General features: G+C 39.5%; 1 protein-coding gene across 1 annotated transcript; it reads right to left on the bottom strand.

The window, feature by feature from the left end:
* Window positions 1-12,937: 12,937 nt before the first annotated feature.
* On the bottom strand, window positions 12,938-13,264 carry LOC132630504 (uncharacterized). The gene has a single exon (XM_060346074.1). The coding sequence runs from the start codon at window positions 13,262-13,264 to the stop codon at window positions 12,938-12,940; it is 327 nt and encodes a 108-aa protein (XP_060202057.1).
* Between the last annotated feature and the right edge of the window lie 3,630 nt (window positions 13,265-16,894).

Genomic DNA, 16,894 nt, shown 5'->3' with positions numbered 1-16,894 from the left:
GCAGCAGTACGAAGTGGTGAGAAAATAACAACATAACATTGCTTCAATTATCCTCTGTCTCTTGTGATTTTACATGGTATCAGAGCCATGACGATCTCTTCTTTCTCCTGGAGCACTTCTCAATCTTCCACTACCTAGTCTACCTCTCTTTTCTCTTCCCCGACATCACTTAACCATGCTCACCATTTTATCTCCATTAAACTAACTGCCACAAACTATCTTTTTTGGCACACACAATTGTTGCCTTTCCTTCGTGGATAGAATCTTCAAGGATTTTTCCATGGCCGTCACCCTTTTCTAGCATCCCATGTCTTAGTTGCTAGCGCTATAGGTGACGGATCTTTTACGACAACTATTAATCCCGACTACACACCATGGATCCAGCAAGATCAATTGATCGTGAGCCTACTCATATCCTCCGTATATGAAGAGACACTTCCCTTCGCCATTGGACTAAATACTTCGAAAGAAGTTTGGGACGCTCTTGATGTTGCGCTATCTTCTTCTTTCAACACTCGAATTCTGAGCCTTCATATGCAGCTTCAAAACCTGAAGCAAGAGGATCTAACTGTCACGCAATATCTACACAAGGCAAAATTGATTTCAGATGAATTAACCGCTGCTGGACATCCTTTATGTCTACCAGACCAGAACATCTACCTATTGAAGAGTTTTTCTATTATTTTTCTTATTTTGATTGGTGTAATTCCCTTATTGAAGATGTTTTTTTACTTGTGCAAATTCATTTTTTAATATATACTCCCTCTGTTTCAATTTGTTTGAACCTATTTTCTTTTTAGTCTGTGCCAAAATAAATGACCTCTTTCCTAATTTGGAAATAAATTCTCTTTATGAATGATTTACAGCCACACAATTTTTTAAGGCTTATTTTGAACCACAAGTTTCAAAAGTCTTTCCTCTTTCTTAAATGTCATCCCCAGTCAAATGGGTTCATATAAATTGAAACGAAGGGAGTATAAGAGATGCAAGTACCTTGGTGAAAATGTTGATTTTACTTTTGTTGTTAATGGGTGTGATTCCTTGTTTAAGATGCTAATTATGTTCGTTTCTTGATTTGACCCGAATAAACTAAAAAGAGATGAACCCGACCCAATTACACGTTCCTACCAAGATGTACATTGAAGAAAATTGTGGTACCCGCCACCTTCAAATCCTAGATCCGCCTCTGTTAGCGGTCTCCTGTGCGGTCCCCGGAGCCGGAGATGTAGATGGTGTCGGAGGAGGAGACGGGTCCACAGGCGCAGAAGAATGAACTTGAAATATCATATAAACAATTTAGTTTAGATTTATTTTAAACTAAACATGAAATAACATATAAACAATTAATTAATACATTATTTTATTGTAAAAAATCAAACCTGCATGTCGACGGGCTCCTGAGATGGCTGGTGAAAGGGCTCCTCAGCGGTCTCCAGAGCGGGCCCCGGAACCGGAGACATGTCGAAGTCCTCGAATAAGTAATCGAAGTCCAGCTCCATGCCACCCTGTAGCTCAAAAGCTGGTCGCTCACTCTGTGGATGACGAACTGGCGGCTGTGCAGGCGATGGCTAGAACATGTGATCTGGAAATAAATCTGATTTTTTATACAGGTGTCGACGGTCGGTAAGAAGTCGACGGGATCTCTGAAGTCGACGGAGGCTGTTGGGCTGGAGCTGGAACTGGAGCATGCTCGTCAGGCTCATCTACTAGACCATCACCCCCTTTATGACCAACCCCTCAAGCTCCACCCTCTCTATGACCAGCCCCTCTAGCCCTACTCTCTCGGCCATCAGCCCCTCTGGCCCACCCCCTCTGTCACCCCTTTCTGCCACCACCACATCCAATCTCCTGTGCCTGTAACATACCACCCTCGACTAGCTGAACCATCCGCGCTGCATATCTCGCTATCTTGGGGGCATCCATATGGTCCAAGATCTCTCAGTGCATCCTCTGTACGGTCCGTAGCTGCATTTATTTGCAAATATTAATGATTGAATAAATTTGTAACATAATACATAAGATGATTAATTAAGTTTAAGACTAATAAAACTTATCAACGCCTCATACTGTCCTGCGAGTGTTGCATATCCTAGGCCATCTACACGAGGCCTCGCGGGGTTGCCAATCAAGCTGCGAGTGATCCTCGTGTACCACTCCATATACCTCTTCTTACCCTCTGATCCCAACGGTGGACCTGGAGCTGCATAAAGGTCTGCCATGCATCTGTGACGGCCGCACGCTTGTCTCGCGAATAATGGTCGTGCTCCCAAGTAACCTGCTCAGGTATATTCATTAGTTAATTAACAAATAAACAATTAACTAACGAAACTATTAACAAATATTTAATAATTAATAAATAAATAAATAAATAAATAAATAAATAACAAACAAACAAACAATTAACTAATCAAACTAATAACAAATAATTAATAAATAATTAACAAATAAACAATTAGTTAATCCCACAATTAACAGATACTAAATAAATAATCAGCAAATAAACAATTAGCTAACAAACAATTAACAATTAATTAAAAAGAAATTAACAATTAATTAATAAAAAAGAAAAATAAAAAGAAAAAAGGGGCAGTGGACTGCCCCATTTGCGCAAAAAAAAAGTGTGTTGTATTTTTTTTCGAAATTCGCAATTATTACACAATAATCATGCTTACGATAATAATATATTTAACAATGTAATAGAAAATTCATAGTGAAATACCTAGATTGAAGGTTTTTTTTTAGTTTTTGAAATCAAGTTCTACGCCGCTTTATTCCGAAATCAAAGCTTTGAAACTTATTCCTTGCTTTGAATATACCAAGAATATTGACTTCCGGGTTAAAAAATAACACGAGAATGATGTTTTTTTAATGTGTGGACCACTGGAAAGTCGTGTTGTTTTTTAAAATGGTGAGGAGACCGATTAGTGGGGAAAAAGAAGGGGACCTGTTTTTCATACTCCTATTGCACACTAATCTAGTACGTAAAAGGTATTTCTGTAATTTATTTTTTTAACGAGTTATTTTGATATCTCCTGTCACTTTTGTGTCATTTAAGTTGCGGACTTATACTGCATAATAAGTCACCATAGGTATGACATAGTGTCCAGTCAACGCCCGACTGGCTATGCCGTCTCATCACGTTGCCGCTCGACGTCTATTTATTTAATCATTATAATTGACCCCAACCAAGGGAGACTATCAAGTCACCGCTATCAATGTTACAACCATAGTCCTACACCGGAGAGTGTAGCTTTATACATAGAGCCTGTTTGGATAGGCTTATGCCTATAAGCTGCAAACAGCTTATAAGCTAAAAAAATAAATTGGGGTAGTCTAACTTTTTTTTTTTGGCTTATAAGCTGTTTTCAGCTTATAAGCTGCTTTAGATAAGCTAAGTCAAATGGGCCCAATTATTTTTTTGAGCTTATTTTAAGCACAAAATAACTTTAAGCTGGCCAGTCAAACACTTAAAAAAGCTGAAAACAACTTATAAGCAACTTATAAGTCAATCCAAACGGGCTCATACTTTCTCAGTTTCTAAGAGTGCTCCCAAAATCTTTTCATCACATTTCTTTTCGTTTGGTACCCTTGGCCACTTTTATTAAGTTTGGCACCTTCGGCCCTTTAAAAAAAAAAATCATAACATTCGGCTCTTTGGCCCATTTCATAGAATCATAACATTCGTCTATTAGCCTATAATATACTTTACAATTTGAAATCATTTAGCATCATCGTCAAAAGTCGTAAAAGCATGTAATTAAGATACTTTGGTAAAAATACAATAGCCGAAGTATGCACAGAATATTCTTCATGCGTTGCGTTAGAGCCTTTCACACGCCATTATCTAAAAAGTGTGATTTTTATACCGATGGTGGATCTCTCTAGTTGATGCATTTGATTAAGAGTTCTTTGTATTTTGCTCCCTAAATGTATGTAATGTTTTTTATTTTATTTGCACCCTTCTCTTATTTTTTACTCCATTCGTTTCAATTTGTTTGTCTAGTTTTCACTTGGCACGAAGTTTAAGAAAGTAAAGAAGACTTTTGAATCTTATAGTTTTAAACTAAAGATATGTAGAATGTGCCAAAATGTCCTTTAATCTTATAGTCTTAAACATGCAATGTGAAAAATTGAAATTAAAGAGTTGTAAAAAAAAAAAAAGGAAGATGCATTCTTTTTTAACGGACTAAAAAGAAAAGTAAAACAAATAAATTGTAATGGAGAGAGTATGATTTACCCCCTAACTTTTTTTTCCCCCCACAAAACCTTAAAATAGATCATTTTTTGAGGGACAAAATTAGTGAGAATGTTATTATTGATGTTAGTGTAACAGTCTGAGAATGTTAGGTAAAATGGGATATGGCTCGAAACTCCCATAAAGCGGTTTTGTCAACAAATGGATTGACTAACGTAAATCATCTTTAAAGAGGCTTTACCATATAGTTCATTAATCAGAGTAAATTTTAGAGGCAAGAAGAAAAGTGAAATAAAAATAAGAAGTTTTAACATTGTGTTGGAGAAGCTCTTAACACTAAACCGCTAGAATTTTTTATTTTTTTAACCATTGATATACTCCATTTGTTTCAATTTAATTATGTGAACCCTTTACTATTTGAGAGTCTACGCGGTGGTTCTTTGACCTTATTTTCTTTACATTTTTCCTAAATTATTTGAATTATAAATTATCATGTCTTATAGTACTTTTAATGTAGTTTCTAAATATAAAATTTTTATGTTTACAAACTTGAAAAGTCTATGCCAAAATTTAAGGTCAAAGTTATAAAATTTGACCTTGTACTCCGCAAAGGTTCACATAAATTGAAAGTGAGAGAGTATTATAGATGCAAATCAATTACATTAAGAACAAATAATGGAAGTGTATGAGTTAGGATACATGTGATCCAAGATAATAAAAAAAAAAGCCGTAAAAACTTGAGGTTCAACGCCTGGTTGTACCACCAAGCTAATAACGTCGTCTTTTTTTTTTTAATGCAATTTCCCACCAACCAGGTGTAGGCCTGAGTTGTTGGGGGGGGGGGGGGTTGGCGTTGACCCCTATCTTATTTATTCCGAAAGATTATACAAGAAGGGGGGACGTGTTGCCAAAAACCTTCTAGCCGAGCAAAAAAACCCATATGCAATTACTATACAGCCTGATGCAAACAGCATACTCCAAAATTGCATATGGGGTGGGAAGGCTATTGTACTATACGGAGAGGCCTTCCCTAAATCAGAAAAAGACTCATGGTGGATCAAAATACCAACCCGAGTATTTACATGCTTTGAATCTAAAGGAGGCTAATTGAAGCAAGTCCATTCTCATAGGTCCTCTAGCATTCTCTGGTAAGTCATCTTCCCTGATGAAGGTGCTGTTTTCAGAACTGTTTATAGCAGCTTTTTTTGCCAAGATGTCAGCTACGGCATTTGCTTCCCTGAAGCAGTGCTTGACTTCGATATGTTCCTGTAGGATGATGTTTCGGGCTTCTTCAATGGATTTCCTTAGTCTCCAAGGTGCAGTAGTCTGTCCTCTGAGCATATTCACTATCACTAGTGAGTCCATTTCTAGAATAAGACGAGGCTGCTGCTGCTGTTTTTTATACCATTTGATACCATGCATTGCAACTTGCAATTCGCAGGAATTGTTAGTTGTGAATTCGATGTGTTTAGCAAAAGCTATGATCATTCTTCCATTTCCCTTTCTAACAATTCCCCCAATGCCAGATGCTCTGATTCCTTCCATCGTACTTCCATCCGTGTTTAGCTTCCAATTGTCCCCTTCTGGTCTGTCCCAATATACCATTGTGCTAGTAATTCTTTCCCGATAGTTTTCAGCTTTTTGACAGATTGTTTTCCAGTCCCAATTGTTGTCAATTTTGTTGAATCTTTTAGAGATAGAAGCCTGTACATTGAACAAGATTAAGTTAGACATTCTATTTATAGTGGTTGATTTGTTACTATACCTTTTGTCACATCTTGCTCTCCATAGTTGCCATAGAATGTAACATAGGGTGATAAGAAGAATATGCTTGTGAACTTAATTCTTTGGCTAAACTCTCCACTAGCAGTCAAGTGCTCCCTGGAAAGAATTGCTTTGCTGATGAATGCCTAGTGGTCTTGCCATTTGTTTCCAAAGAGTCTCTGCAAAAGGACTCATTGCAAATACATGATCCACCTTCTCTGGAATTTGCTCCCTACAGCAAGTGCAATTAGAATCAGTTTGAATGCCAAGATTAATTATTCTGTCATCAAGAGGCAGTTTTTTCCTTATTAATCTCAACATAAAAAAGGAAATTTTGAAGGGAATTCCTTTGGCCCAAAACATTTTGTCTAAAGGATCAACTTATTAATCTCCACATAATAACGTCGTCGCTAATCAAAATGGTAGTATTGCGAGTGTGACTACTAGCATTAGCTACTTTTCGCGATGTATTTGCTACAGTATGAGCATCAGAGTCGATAATGTTGCTATTTCGCCTACGAAAACAACCCTCCAACCTGTAATATACCTGTGGTCTTAATGTTAAGAGAGGTTTACTGTTAGACCCCCAAGTTCGGACTTAGACGCATACGGGCGAGGGCAGTGTCAAGGGCTTGTACATTGCCCCTTGACATTGGCCTATGTGGGTGTTGGAAGCAATGTGCAGGGTTGCATGCCGATGGCATGGTGTGCAGCTAAGTCAAGGTGCTTGGGTGTTGGCAAAGCAGCTTGACGAATGTCAATGGCACGAACAGACGCATGGCACCAGGCGGGCATGCGTGCAGGCAGTAGGTTGGCACCGGCAGACATGGGCATTGACATGGGCTGGCTGGGGCCAAGGCAGACGGGCAAGGAAAAGGGTTGGCATGGTGTTGGCATGACATTGGCATGAAGATGGGCCAAAAATATTCTAAGTGTTGGGCGAAGCTATGAGGCGAAAATCAGGCTAAGGCACGCGCAAGGCACATGACCGAGGCAGGTGCACGACACATGAGCGAGGCATGCGCGCGGCACATGCGTCGGTTACGCAGTGTGCGCGGCATTTGCGACGGTTATGCTCGGTTTCTGAAGGCTTTGCCCACATGGGCGATTGTTAGGCTTAGAATATAGGCCATGATCCCAATGTAACTGCTGGCACATGCCATGAACGCCCCTCCCCTTGTAACTGCTTGTAACTGCCCCTGGTAGGTTTTGTAAGCAGACAGAATTTGGCTAAGGAATTGATCAGTTTTGTAAGCCTCCAAATTCGTGAGTCCTTTTGTATATCTGAGAGATAATAAAAAGGTTGGGCATTGCCTGTAAATCCTATGTGTTTCTTTCATTGTGTTTGACCCGAAATTAAATCTAAGTGTCAAAAGTGTGTCTGTGTGTGTGTGTGTGTGCGAAGGCTGAAGTTGGCTGTGACGCTGATTGCCGAGCAGCAGTGATGCTAAAAAAAATCACCCCTGTTTCAATTGGTATCAGAGAGTGGCTACGTTTGTGGCACGATGGCTGGCAGAAGTAGTACGTATAATGAACTGAGGGACAGAGTGGCTGCCTTGGAGGCGCTGGTGGGAATGGCTGAAAACGCTGATGATGTGACGTCTATAATCAGTCGCATTCGTGGCTTGAACACGGAACTTGCTCAGTTTCGTGAGATTATGGCAATAAGAACAACGGGATATGATGAATTTCGTGAAGAAGCCTTGGTTCAGATCGAGGATCTGAAGAAGTCAAACGAAACTCTAAACTTGGAAGTGGTAGTGCTGCGGAGGGCAATGGCTGCTGGTTCTAACGCAGGCCATGAGGCAAAACGTTCCAAGGTAAAGATCCCTGAACCTAAAGCCTTTACTGGTTCAAGATCTGCAAAGAAATTGGAGAATTTTCTGTGGGATATGGAACAGTACTTCACAACTGCCCGTATTTCTGAGAACAACAAGTTAAGTATCACCACTATGTACTTGACTGGTGATGCGAAATTGTGGTGGAGGACCAGGGATGCGGATGATATGAGTGCTGGCAGGCCAAGGATCGATACTTGGGCCAAATTGAAGAAGGAAATGTGTGACAAGTTCCTTCCTAGCAATGCATCTTGGATTGCTAGAGATCGCTTGAAAAGATTGAGGCAAACAGGTTTTGTTCGTGATTATATCAAAGAATTCACTTCTTTGATGTTGGACATCCAAAATATGTCGGATGAGGATAAGTTGCACAACTTCATTTCTGGGATGCAAGGATGGGCCCAAAACGAACTTAGGAGACAGAACATGAAAGATCTCCCAAGTGCAATTGCAGAGGCAGATTCGTTGGTATATTTTTGCTCAACACGTGTTCCATCTGAAATTCCCACTTCTTCTAAGTCCAAGAAAAAGACTGAAAAGAAGGGGGAGTGGAAGAAGGAAGGGTGAAAAGAGGGTGCTGACAAGGGAAAGGCTGTCGCGGACGCTGGAAATTCGAAGAACAAGAAAAGTTTAGCGAGTGACAAAGGTTGCTGGACTTGTGGAGGGTCTCACTTGGCCAAGAATTGTCCAAATCGTGAAAGGGTGAATGCTATGCTTGCAAGGAACGTGAATGCAAACGAGGAACGTGGTGTAGTTGCTGCTTTGAACCCCCTTGGTTTACTCTTGAACAATCATATTTCATTAGTGAGCACGGTGGGGGAGTCATCTACAAATCCTCATTCTTCGTTGCTGCACATTGAAATGAAAGTTAATGATAAGGTGTTAGTGGCAATGGTGGATACTGGAGCTACTCACACCTTTATCGATGTCAAACTTGTTGCCAAACTCGGACTTAGATTGACAAAGAGCCCGAATTATATGAAAATTGTGAACCAGGTGGCCCAACTGATTGAAGGTATGGCATATGACGTGAGGGTACTTGCGGGACCTTGGGCTGGAAAGCACAGTTTGATGGTGATTCCATTGGGAGATTTTGACATGATACTTGGAATTGATTTCTTGAGGAAGAATTGTTTCGTTCCAATGCCCCACTTGGACGGAGTAATGGTGATGCAAGAAAAGATGGCTGGGTTCATAAAGGTTGTTCATCCATATGGCGAGGCAGAAAAATTGAGTAAGTACAAGAGCCCCATTATTTCTGCTATTTCTGTTGAGAAAGGCCTAAAGAAAGGTGAAGAAACTTTCCTTGCTGCTTTGGTTGAGATAAAACCTGATGTGAAGGTAGAGGTGCCTGATTGTGTGGCACAGGTTTTGGGGGAATTTAAAGATGTTATGCCACCTGAACTCCCCAAAACGTTGCCACCAAGGAGGGATACTGATCATAAGATTGAGTTGTTGCCGGGTTCTGTTGCTCCTGCACAAGCTCCTTATCGTATGGCTCCTAAGGAGTTGGCTGAATTGCGGAAACAATTGAATGAGTTGCTAGATGCGGGTTTGATTCATCCATCAAAGGCTCCGTATGGTGCACCTGTTTTATTTCAAAGGAAACAGGATGGTTCGATGAGAATGTGTGTGGACTATCGGGCGCTGAACAAGGTGACTGTGAAGAATAAGTATCTTGTTCCATTGGTGCAGGACCTCATGGACAGATTGTGCACGACAAGCTAGTTCACTAAGCTAGACCTCAGGTCTGGTTATTGGCAAGTAAGGATAGCAGAGGGTGATGTGTCAAAGACAACGTGTGTGACTAGATATGGCTCATATGAATTTCTTGTAATGTCGTTTGGGCTGACAAACGCCCCGGCTACTTTCTGTAATTTGATGAACAATGTTTTATTTGAGTACCTAGATGATTTCGTTGTGGTGTACTTAGATGACATTGTAATCTATAGCTCCTCGTTGGAAGAACATATAAGCCACTTAAAGATGGTACTGTCTCGGTTGCGGGAGTACAAGCTTTATGTAAAGATGGAGAAATGCAAGTTTGCTCAACAAGAAATCAAATTTCTTGGGCACTTGGTCAGCCAAAACCAAGTGCGGATGGACCCAAAGAAGGTGCAGGCTATTGTTGATTGGCAGGCGCTGCGAAGCGTGAAAGACTTGAGGTCATTCCTTGGGTTGGCAAACTATTATCGCAAGTTCATTGCGAGGTATTCAAAGAAGGCTGCTGTTTTGACTGATTTGCTGAAAAAAAACATGGTGTGGGTGTGGACTGAAAAATGTGATGGTGCATTCAATTTGCTGAAGGAGGCTATTGCTTCAGAACCCATACTAAGGCTGCCTGATTTCGAATTGCCCTTCGAAGTGCATACTGATGCTTCCGACAAGGCTGTGGGAGGCGTGTTGGTGCAAGAAGGTCACCCCGTGGCCTTTGAAAGCAGAAAGTTGAATGAAGCAGAACAGCGATACTCTACTCATGAAAAAGAGATGGTTGTTGTGGTACATTGCTTGCAGACTTGGCGTGTATATCTACTAGGGACAAAGTTTGTGGTGCGGACGGACAACGTTGCTAATACTTACTTTAAAACGCAACGCAAGCTGAGTCCCAAGCAAGCCCGTTGGCAAGAGTTCTTGGCTGAATATGACTTCGTGTGGGAGCATAAGTCGGGGAAGCACAACCAGGTTGCCGATGCTTTGAGTAGAAAAGAGGTATTTGCTGTTATATATTCAATTTCTCGGTTGGAGTCTGATTTTATTGATAAGATTAGACTGTGTGCTGCAAATGATTCATTATACACTAAGGTAATGAGTCAAGTTAAAGAGGGGACAGTGCGGAGGTATTGGATCGAGGACGATCTACTCTATTTCAAAGGAGGGAGGATCGTGGTACCTCAAGGTGGTGGATTGCGTAAAGAACTGATGAAAGAGGTGCATGACACTACTTGGGCTAGGAATCCCGGTGTGGAACGGATGTTGGCATTGCTGTCTAGGGTGTATTTCTGGCCGAAGATGGAAGATGATGTTGAAGCTTATGTGAAAACTTGTCTGGTTTGTCAACTAGATAAAACTGAGCACAAGAAGGAAGCGGGTTTGCTGCAGCCTCTTCCTATTCCTGAAAGGCCTTGGGTGTTTTTTTGAATGGACTTTATTGGTGGGTTTCCGAAGGTAAACGGTATGGCATCGATCATGGTGGTGGTGGACAGGTTCTCAAAGTATGCTGTTTTTATTGCTGCCCCAGTTGTGTGTTCATCGGATGTTGCTGCAGAATTGTTTTACAAAAATGTGGTTAAGTTCTTTGGTGTGCCAGCTGATATCATTAGTGATAGGGATACTCGGTTCACGGGTCGGTTCTGGACTGCTTTGTTTAATATGATGGGAACTGATTTGATGTTCTCCACGGCGAACCATCCTCAAAATGATGGGCAAACTGAAAGAATTAATCACTTGTTGGAAGAATATTTGAGGCATTTTGTGACAGCAAGTCAGCGGAATTGGGTGGACTTATTGGACAGTGCACAGTTTTGCTATAACTTGCACAAGTCGTCGGCAACGGAGATGAGCCCGTTTGAGTTAGTCCTAGGCAGACAGCCTATGACTCCACTTGATGTTGCTAAGCAGAAGACTCAAAGAAAATGCCCTGCTGCCTATCGTTATGTCAGGGACAAGCAGAAAGTGCTTGCAGAAGAGCAAGACAGTTTGCACAAGGCCAGAAACGGATGAAAAATATGCAGACCAGCGTAGAAGAGTGTTGGAATTTAATGTTGGTGATAGGATGCTGCTTAAGCTTACTCCCCAAATCTGGAAACAGATTACAAGTAAGTTTAGGCACCGCGGTTTAATCCCAAAATATGATGGACCATTTGAAGTAATTCAAAAGGTTGGTGAAGTTGCTTATAGGTTGAAACTGCCTGAAAGGTTGAAATTACACCCAACCTTCCATGTAAGTTTTCTGAAGCCTTATTATGAAGATGCTGATGATCCGGACAGGAACAAGTCAACGAGAGCACCGGCTGTGGTGCGCACACAGTTTGATGCTGAGATTGAAAAGATATTGGATCACCGGGTACTTGGTGTCAAGAGGAATAGGCGGACAGAATTTCTGATTCAATGGAAGGGGAAGCAAGAAGCTGATGCTACTTGGGAAAAGACTAACTCACTTTGGCAGTTCGACAAGCAATTGGAGGACTACCTGAAAACAGCCTCGACGAGGACGTCGAGTTCAACTGGTGGGGGTGGTTTGTTAGACCCCCAAGTTCGGACTTAGACGCATGCGAGCGAGGGCAGTATCAAGGGCTTGTACATTGCCCCTTGACATTGGCCTATGTGGGTGTTGGAAGCAATGTGCGGGGTTGCATGTCGATGGCATGTGCAGCTAAGTCAAGGTGCTTGGGTGTTGGCAAAGCAGCTTGAGGAATGTCAGTGGCACGGACAGGCGCATGGCACCAGGCGGGCATGCGTGCAGGCAGTAGGTTGGCACCGGCAGACATGGGCATTGACATGGGCTGGCTGGGGCCAAGGCAGACGGGCAAGGAAAAGGGTTGGCATGGTGTTGGCATGACATTGGCATAAAGATGAGCCAAAAATATTCTAAGTGTTGGGCAAAGCTATGAGGCGAAAATCAGGCTAAGGCACGCGCAAGGCACATGAGCGAGGCAGGTGCACGGCACATGAGCGAGGCATGCGCGCGGCACATGCAGAAGGGCCATGCGCGCGGCACATGCGTCGGTTACGCAGTGTGCGCGGCATGTGCGACGGTTATGCTCGGTTTCTGAAGGCTTTGCCCACATGGGCGAATTGTTAGGCTTAGAATATAGGCCATGATCCCAATGTAACTTCTGGCACATGCCATGCACGCCCCTCCCCTTGTAACTGCTTGTAACTGCCCATGACAGGTTTTGTAAGTAGACAGAATTTGGCTAAGGAATTGATCAGTTTTGTAAGCCTCCAAATTCGTGAGTCCTTTTGTATATCTGAGAGAAAATAAAAAGGTTAGGCATTGCCTGTAAATCGTGTGTTCCTTTCATTGTGTTTGACCCGAAATTAAATCTAAGTGTCAAAAGTGTGTGTGTGTGCGCAGGCTGAAGTTGGCCGTGACGCTGACTGTCGAGCAGCGGTGACGCTAAAAAAAATCACCCCTGTTTCATTTACCATGTGCATCCATGAGTACAAGTCCACCAGATCTGCTCCCTCGGCTAGCAATGGACCGATTTTTCCTTGGTGTATAGTTGTCTACCGGGAAAACTAATCTGCCTTGCTTATCAAACACGGTAAATCCATCTGTTCCTTGGAAACTCATACTGAATTTCTTCCACATTGTGAAGATAGCCCTCAGCCTACTTATTATTAACCGAGATGGAGGAGGAGGAGGACAAGTATTATTATTATCTTCGTGATCATCGTCGTTGAGGTAAACAAGAGGTTTGCTTTGCATCTTTCTATGATGATATGCTGGATGAATCTTTGACATCTATTCAAGTAAGATGGGGAAAATACAATGAATTAATTGTTTCCAGAGTGACTCGAGTTGTTTTTTTTTCTATAGATAAATGTTAGACTAATCTGACTAACATTGAACCTCCTCTCTTACTAAAGTTGATTAGAACCAAATAACTTGAACAATATAGTCAGATCGTTATTATAAAATCTAAAATTATTTGGTTTTTGATCGTGCATAGTGGAAGATGACGAGCCTTTGTCGCGTTCAGATGGGTTTCAAACTTAGTACGCAAAAGATTAATTAACTATTCTATTTATGAATGTAAACTGGAAGACTATTGGCCAATGGAATGAAAATGCTATAAGAATTAATGTATGTATTTTGAAAGCGAGACCTCTCTTTCAACTAATGTTTGTTGTTTCTCTATATTTTCCTTTTTATTTAATTAGCAATCGGAAATTGTTAGTGGCTGGTATTAATTAGTGGTTATTAATTAACAATGTTAAACATCAGGATCTTTCATCCAGGTAGGGCCTGCTGGCCTTATGTCCACTTCCATCCTAGTAACATAAAATAAAAATATAGGTATAGATCTCTCTGCAGATATTGGTAAATTCAATAGATCAATAATAGGCTAGCTATAATTTTAATACAAGTGTTGTGGCGGCGCTAGATACCAACAAACCGGTTCGGTCGCATTCAGTAAGTTCAAACATTATATCTGACTTAAGAAATTTATTTAATAATATGTAGAAATTATTAATTTATAATCTAAATAACTTTAAAATATTAAAATTCTTAATTTATAAGCTTCAAATTTTAACTTCGAAAAAAGGAAAGAAGAACACGACAACCCTACATTTTTCTTGAGTGGGGTGTGTCAGGCCCAAGCTATAGGGCAAGACTAGGGCGATGTAATTATCCGCTTAAAATAATGAGTTAATATTATGTGAGTCATCGACTCACATATTAAATATTAGGTCCAGCTTCTTTTTATTTTTCTTGTATCTATTTTCTCAAGTTCCTATCTAGATGAGTGATACTTGGCTAATTTTATTATTAGTGATTTAGATTTAATTAACTAAATCAAGATCTTAATCATGATTAATACAATAGATATTTATATATTTACTCCAAAAAAGGGGGATAATTCCTGGGTGCTTAATTATTATTAATGCTTTATTTACAAAAAAGAACACCAGCAACCCTAACATAATTAAGCCATCCAAATTTGTTACTAGTATTTTGAATCACATGTAGCCCGAATACAAGACGTTTGTTCGCCTGCTTAATTCCTTACTTAAAATCTTAATAGAACTGTTTATACCTAAGAAAATTAATAATGCTTTATTTACAAAAAAGAACACTAGCAACCCTAACATAATTAAGCCGTCCAAATTTGTTACTAGTATTTTGAATCACATGTAACCCGAATACAAGACGTTTGTTCGCCTGCTTAATTTCTTACTTAAAATCTTAATAGAACTGTTTATACCTAAGAAAATCAGGGTAACAAGCTCTAATCATTTGAAATTAAAAGGAAAAGTTTTTAATGGTCGATGAAAAGTTTTATGCCAATTTTTTTTTAAATCATTCTCACACCCCCTTTTTACCCCTCTTAAAAGGATTTAACAGAGTTTTTCCAATTAAAGTGACGTTTTGAAAAGATGATTTATTTATAAAGAGTCGTCACTTGAAATTGAGTTTTGGTGTTCCAAGTGCTTATTGAATCCCTAATCAAAAGGAAAGTTGACTCTTTAATTATTAGTCTGCGAAAATAAAAGTCCGGATAAGGAATTCTGTTGATCGAGGAGAAGGTATGAGGCACCCCTCGAATCCCGTGGCTTTAGCACAGTCGCTTTATCGACTTATACCTAGCTTAAATTAATTTTTAGGATACATTATGCTTATGAGCTTAAGATTACTTATTTCCGCTTTCTTTGAATTAAGAACAAAAACTCGTTCTTTTCTGAGTAATTAATTAATTTAATTGGGCCTTGGGCTTGTCTTGGCCCTAAGTATTTACAAAATTCGCTACATATATTTTAAGCCAAGAAAATCATGTAACTTAAACATTTTATAGAGTAAGAAGGAAAAATACGAATAAATGAAACTGTAAGCATGGTATTAAGTAAGTTTAAAAACACGAACTACAGCATTAAGTAAGTTTAAAAACACGAACTAGAGTGAGTGCTAAAGTTATTCTATGACTTAAGCTCTAAAAAATACTAACTTCTTGTAATTAACAAGCCATATCCAAACTTGTTTCACCGACTCATTTTATTTAGAGAAGAGTGCATCTTAGTCCTCTGCATGAAACTAATTAAAGATGTAAAACAAAAAGTTAACTCCCAATAGCAAATAGAAAGAAACAGTTCCCCCTCAAAACGTTAAACCATTAGTCTCAATTCCATTTAAATGATAAGACCAAACCTACAAAAAAAAAAAAAAAAAAACTAAATATCGAATTTACTCTAAAGAGATGAAAAATAGTATCTCTAAAATTAGTTGAAACTAAACTTATTTGCATGCATTTGGCTACTGATCTGAAAATGGAAAAATAATAATGACACAACTACATCTAATTTTTGTTTAGAGAAAACATAACAAGATTACAACTATTTAAAATATTTCCAAAAATGAAAGAAATTGAATCCCTAAGTACTTGTTTCTGAAAATTTCGATATTTAAGAAAACTATCACTCTAGATTTGGTTATAGTTGAAAGGATCTATTTAAAGACTGCTCATCCTTGTTAGCTTTTTGCAAAATTAAATGCTCATCAAGGTAATCACTTTATGCAAAATGAGAAATCCGCAGCTTAACAGTCAATGTTTAACGTACTACCCAAATAAACATGATAAGCATAAGCAATAACACAACCATTTAAATTACGACCTCGTTCAAATTTCAATTAATTTACACATGCAATAGCAGAACACCGTATTTCATGTATTAATCAAGAGCAAGGTAAAAATTGGACCTTAAGGATGCAAGGAAAATAATCACGCATTTTACCAATTTTACTCTAAATTTTAACCATAAAAATTCAACATACTTCATATTATAACGTTGGAGAATAATTACCAGTTAGACACGTGCGAAATCTGAGAAAAACTTCATAACATTGGAATAAGGTCTCATATAATTGTGATATTTAAACCATACAAAGAAGATTGAGTGTTACCTTTTGCGAAGATTAATTCACGACAATGAAAACGGCTACAATCTATTGATTTCCAAAGTTAACAAAAGTTAACTTTCAGGTTCACAAACTCGAAACTGCAAACGAAAACCTCAACTCGAACCTCAAGTACGAACCAAAACTCCACTGATTTTTTTTTCTTTCTAATTTTACTCTCGAAGCTCTCTCTAGAATTTTTTTTGCTCTCTTTGTTTACTGTTTTTTTTTCCTCTACTGTTTCTGATGTTTTTTGTTTCTACGTGTTTGTAGTACTCCCTCTGTCTCAAAAAGATTGTCTATGGGACGGAGGGAGTATATATATACTAATGTGTGACTGTGTGTGTTGTGCCGTGTGTTTTGTATTCCCAGATTAAGGGGGACGTGAGGGAGTAGGATTAGGTGGTGCAGGTTCTTAGTTGAGAGTTTGGTGGGAGCAATAAAACGTGGGGATTTGGGGATGTGGGAAAAGGACGTGAG

Source organism: Lycium barbarum, chromosome 3 (assembly GCF_019175385.1).
Source record: "Lycium barbarum isolate Lr01 chromosome 3, ASM1917538v2, whole genome shotgun sequence".
NCBI lineage: Eukaryota > Viridiplantae > Streptophyta > Magnoliopsida > Solanales > Solanaceae > Lycium > Lycium barbarum.
The sequence above is the reverse complement of the archived record's forward strand: the minus strand, read 5'-3'. Positions and strand labels throughout refer to the sequence as shown.

Bases quoted from the DNA above. Each gene is read 5' to 3' on its own strand.
- LOC132630504 (XM_060346074.1), bottom strand. From the start codon at position 13,264: ATGTCAAAGATTCATCCAGCATATCATCATAGAAAGATGCAAAGCAAA.